Source organism: Otolemur garnettii, unplaced genomic scaffold (assembly GCF_000181295.1).
Source record: "Otolemur garnettii isolate 467f Iridium unplaced genomic scaffold, OtoGar3 scaffold00179, whole genome shotgun sequence".
Classification (NCBI taxonomy): domain Eukaryota; kingdom Metazoa; phylum Chordata; class Mammalia; order Primates; family Galagidae; genus Otolemur; species Otolemur garnettii.
Window position 1 is genome coordinate 79,595 of NW_003852574.1, and position 3,749 is coordinate 83,343.

The following is a 3,749-nucleotide window of genomic DNA, read 5'->3' on the forward strand; positions in this document are numbered from 1 at the left end:
TGAGCCACCATGCCTTTCTGTGCTCTGATACTGATACAAAGAACAAGTGAAATAAGTGAGATATCCGATACAAGATACCTGATACATCCTTTCTCTCCTCAATTCCAGAGAATTTGAGGGCAGAATAGCTTGTGCATTTGTCTTAGCTCTGTTAATAGTTCCCTATAGTCTGGCTCTATGGAGCTCTTCTGCAGAGTGTTTAGGTGCAGGTAAAAGCTGGGACCTGGTGTTCGGACTCTGGTATTCAGCTACATGAAGCCAGTCCTCCCTTTTGTGTGTCTTTTAGGAGGGGCCTTGCATTTGTCTTGATCTCCAGTTTATGTGTGTGGTGATTTTTGTTTGTTTGTTTAGTGTCTTTTTTCACACATCAGACTAGGGGTGTTTATGGACCATCCAGGCTTCTGTAGATAATGTATTTTATCAGGATCTTGGGTGGGAATGAGGATATTGGCTGGCTCCCTTCTGTGGTGTGTGTGTGCTTGTTCCTTTAGGAGATGTTAGTGACGTGGGTGTCTTACTCTCCCCTGTAATCTCTTCCTCTCTCCTTTTCCAAGATGGTCCTGGGTGGTTTGGGATCATGAACCAAGATCCTCAGAATCCAGCTCAGGGTTGCCCTGATACTTACCCTATGGAGTTTTTAAAAGAAAAAGAACAACTATAATGCTTTTGTTCTTATTTTCTTAGCTTCTAGGGACCTATTAAAAGAGTTCCCACAGCCCAAAAACCTTCTCAACAGTGTGATTGGAAGAGCCCTTGGCATCTCACACGCAAAAGACAAACTTGTCTACGTGCACACAAATGGACCGAAGAAAAAGGTAACTCTGCTGGTAGCAAGGAGAAGTATTGGTCTGATTCAGAAAGGAGACTTCACTGTCTTCCCTTTCCTTTCTTTATTGTAAAGGAGGCTATAGAATGGGTTTTCTGAATTAAGAGTCAGCAGAGACTCTCAGAGCAAAGCTTGGTTTGAAGAAGGGCCAGAATACATATGCCTGGTTTAGGGAAGGGGAACAGAGGATAGATGAGGTCGAGAGTTGTCTTCTTGTCTAAGACAGGCCTTTGTACTAATCCTTGGTTGTGGTCTTCTATCGACTGCCTAGGATTACAGAGGATCAGAATTGATGAGAATTCCTGCTCCTAGAGTCTCAGATCCTGGGACCCACAGAAAGCATACAGTGGGTCTTGGTCTCTGGCTAGGATATGGCTCCTTCAAGAAGCAAAGCAACTTGAGGTGGAATGAATAAATTGAGGGTGAGAGAGTTTTATAAAGAGTTAATGATGGGGTTGGGGTTCTGTCTTGCACTCTCAACTTTGAGCTTAGCACATTGCTGCTGTGAGGTCCACAGCTTTGTTGGTGGTGCTCCATGTGATTTGCAAAAACTTTCTAGTCTGGAGAGGCAAGGGTCCTAATTTTCTCTTCTCTTCCCCAGAAAGTTACCCTGCACATAAAGTGGCCCAAGAGCGTGGAGGTGGAAGGCTACGGCAGCAAGAAGATCGATGCTGAGCGGCAGGCTGCAGCTGCAGCCTGCCAGCTGTTCAAGGTGACCCTCCCCTAGCAGAAACCTTGTGGAAAGTCTTTGCCCCTTGCTCTGATAGTCTTTTTGGTGCCCACTGTATCTTTCTTGATCATGTGTGGTGTGGTGTTCATCTACTGACCTGTCCTAAGCTCTTCTCACTTCCTAGTTCCTTGCTCTTTAGTCAGTGAAAATAGATTTATTCTTTTGTTGTTATTATTTTTTTGCTGCTGTGGTTAACATTTTTTGGTTTCAAAAACCCTTTTGTGGAAGGAACTCCTTTATGAAAAACTTTTGTGTATAGCATTGTGGATAATATGTCCATTTTGGTTTCTGCCTTGCTTTTCCTTGTAGCCACGTAGGCCTCTTTTACTTGTAGTGAGAGCATGATGGTTGCTTCTCTCACTTCCAGTGGTTGGGCATGTGTTGTTTTCAGGTTTTTGGTTACTCAGCATTTGCTAGGCCTTCATTATTGCTTGCCAACCTTCCACACCATCCTATTTGATTCCCTTTGTGGCTGTGCCAACCTTGACTCTTTCTCAGCCTTTTAGGTCTTCACTTCTGCTCTGACAAGAAAAAAGTCCTAGGACACATAACCTCAGCTTCTCTCCTGCTGATGGTATCTAGGCTTTACTGTCCTTGCCTTCTCCTATCAATTGAAGAGGAAAGGTCTCTCTTGTTACTCTGGGTTCTATCTCCTTTCTTATCCTGTTGTTTAATTTTCAAATTCTTCCTCTTCTGATTCTTTTCTGTGGCCTCAAAAATACTTCAGTGTTCTGATCTCTTCCCTTGGCTCTGATCCACCACAGATAGCACTCTGTGCTTCTGGTTTTGCATTTTCTCCCCTTTGGTGTTATAGCCATCTTCATGGTCCCTGGTTACCTTTGCATGCCATGGTGCCTGGCCCATAGCAGTGGTTACCAGGTTGTTATGGAGTGACTGGAATGTTGCTTTACCATACTTATGGTCGTTTCTCAGTTCTCACTCTACTTCAGTGTTCTGTGCCTATGGCACTGCCAGGGGGTCTCATCCTTAAGTCCCTGGATGATTCCCACTAGTTCTTTTTCTCTAGGTCACTCTCAAGCTCCTCTTCTTCAACTCTCTAAAACATTGCTCTTTTTTTTTTCTCTACCTGGGAATCATCTCTTACAGGTTCAACCATTCTTTCTATAGGAGATGGAGATTTCTTTTTTTCTCTTTTTGAGACAGAGTCTCATTCTATTGCCTAGGCTAGAGTGCTGTGTCATCAGCCTATCTCACAGCAACCTTAAACTCCTGGGTTCAAGAAGTCCCCCTGCCTCAGCCTCCTGAGTGGCAGAGACTACAGGCACCTGCCACAATCCCTGGTTAAGACATGGAGATTTTTATCATCTCAAAAATCTCCATCTTCTATAGGGTAGTTCTCCATCTGTGGTTTTCCATCAGGGGTGACTTTTCTCCCCAGGGGGATTTAATTCTTTTTGAAATTGTTTTTATTCCTGGGCGTGATGACTCATGCTTGTAATCCTGGCACTCTGAGAGGCTGAAGTGGGTGAATCGGTTGAGCTCAGGAGTTAGACCAGCCTGAGCGAGAGCCAGACCCCATCTCTACTAAAAATAGAAAAACTGGCTGGGCATGGTGGTAGGCGTCTGTAGTTCCAACTATTTGGGAGGTTGAGGGAAGAGGATCCCTTGGGCCCATGAGTTTGAAGTTGCTGTGAGCTATGATGATGCCAGGGTACTCTACCCAGGGCGACAGAGATTCTGTCTCAAAAATTCTTTTTATTTTTTTTAGTGTGTATGAGATGATGTTTTTATACATACACAGCAAAAGGAATACTACAGTTAAGCAAATTATCATATCCATCGCCGTGTATAGTTATCTTTTTTAAAGAAGAGAAAGAAATCTCCATCTCCTATAGAAAGGAGTGTGTGTGGTAAGAGCACGTAAAATCTACTCTTTTAGCAAATTTCCATTATTCAGTATAGTATTATTGTGCTTATGCTGTACATTAGATCTGTAGACCCATTCATCCTATTATTTGTAACTTTGTATCCTTAGAACTCTATCCCCCATTCCTCTTCCCTCCCTGCCTCTGGGAATTACCCAGTATACTCTATTTCTATGCATTTGACTTTTTAGATCTACATGCTTTTTTTTTGTTTTTGAGACAGAGCCTCAAGCTATCCCCCTGGGTAGAGTGCTGTGGCATCACAGCTCACAGCAACCTCCAACTCCTGGGCTCAAGCCAGTCTCCT

At 43.6% G+C, this 3,749-nt stretch overlaps 1 protein-coding gene across 4 annotated transcripts in view; it reads left to right on the forward strand.

The window, feature by feature from the left end:
• The window catches only part of DHX30 (DExH-box helicase 30), a 62,230-nt gene that overhangs the window by 31,921 nt on the left and 26,560 nt on the right, over positions 1 to 3,749 (forward strand). For 3 of the 4 annotated variants that reach the window (XM_003800546.2, XM_023519560.1, XM_012811909.1), the window contains 2 exons: positions 685 to 815; positions 1,428 to 1,538. In XM_003800546.2, coding sequence (XP_003800594.1) covers positions 685 to 815; positions 1,428 to 1,538 — 242 coding nt within the window. Of the gene's footprint in view, positions 1 to 684; positions 816 to 1,208; positions 1,249 to 1,427; positions 1,539 to 3,749 lie in introns of those variants that run through there. The other variant, XM_023519561.1, reaches the window with a different exon arrangement.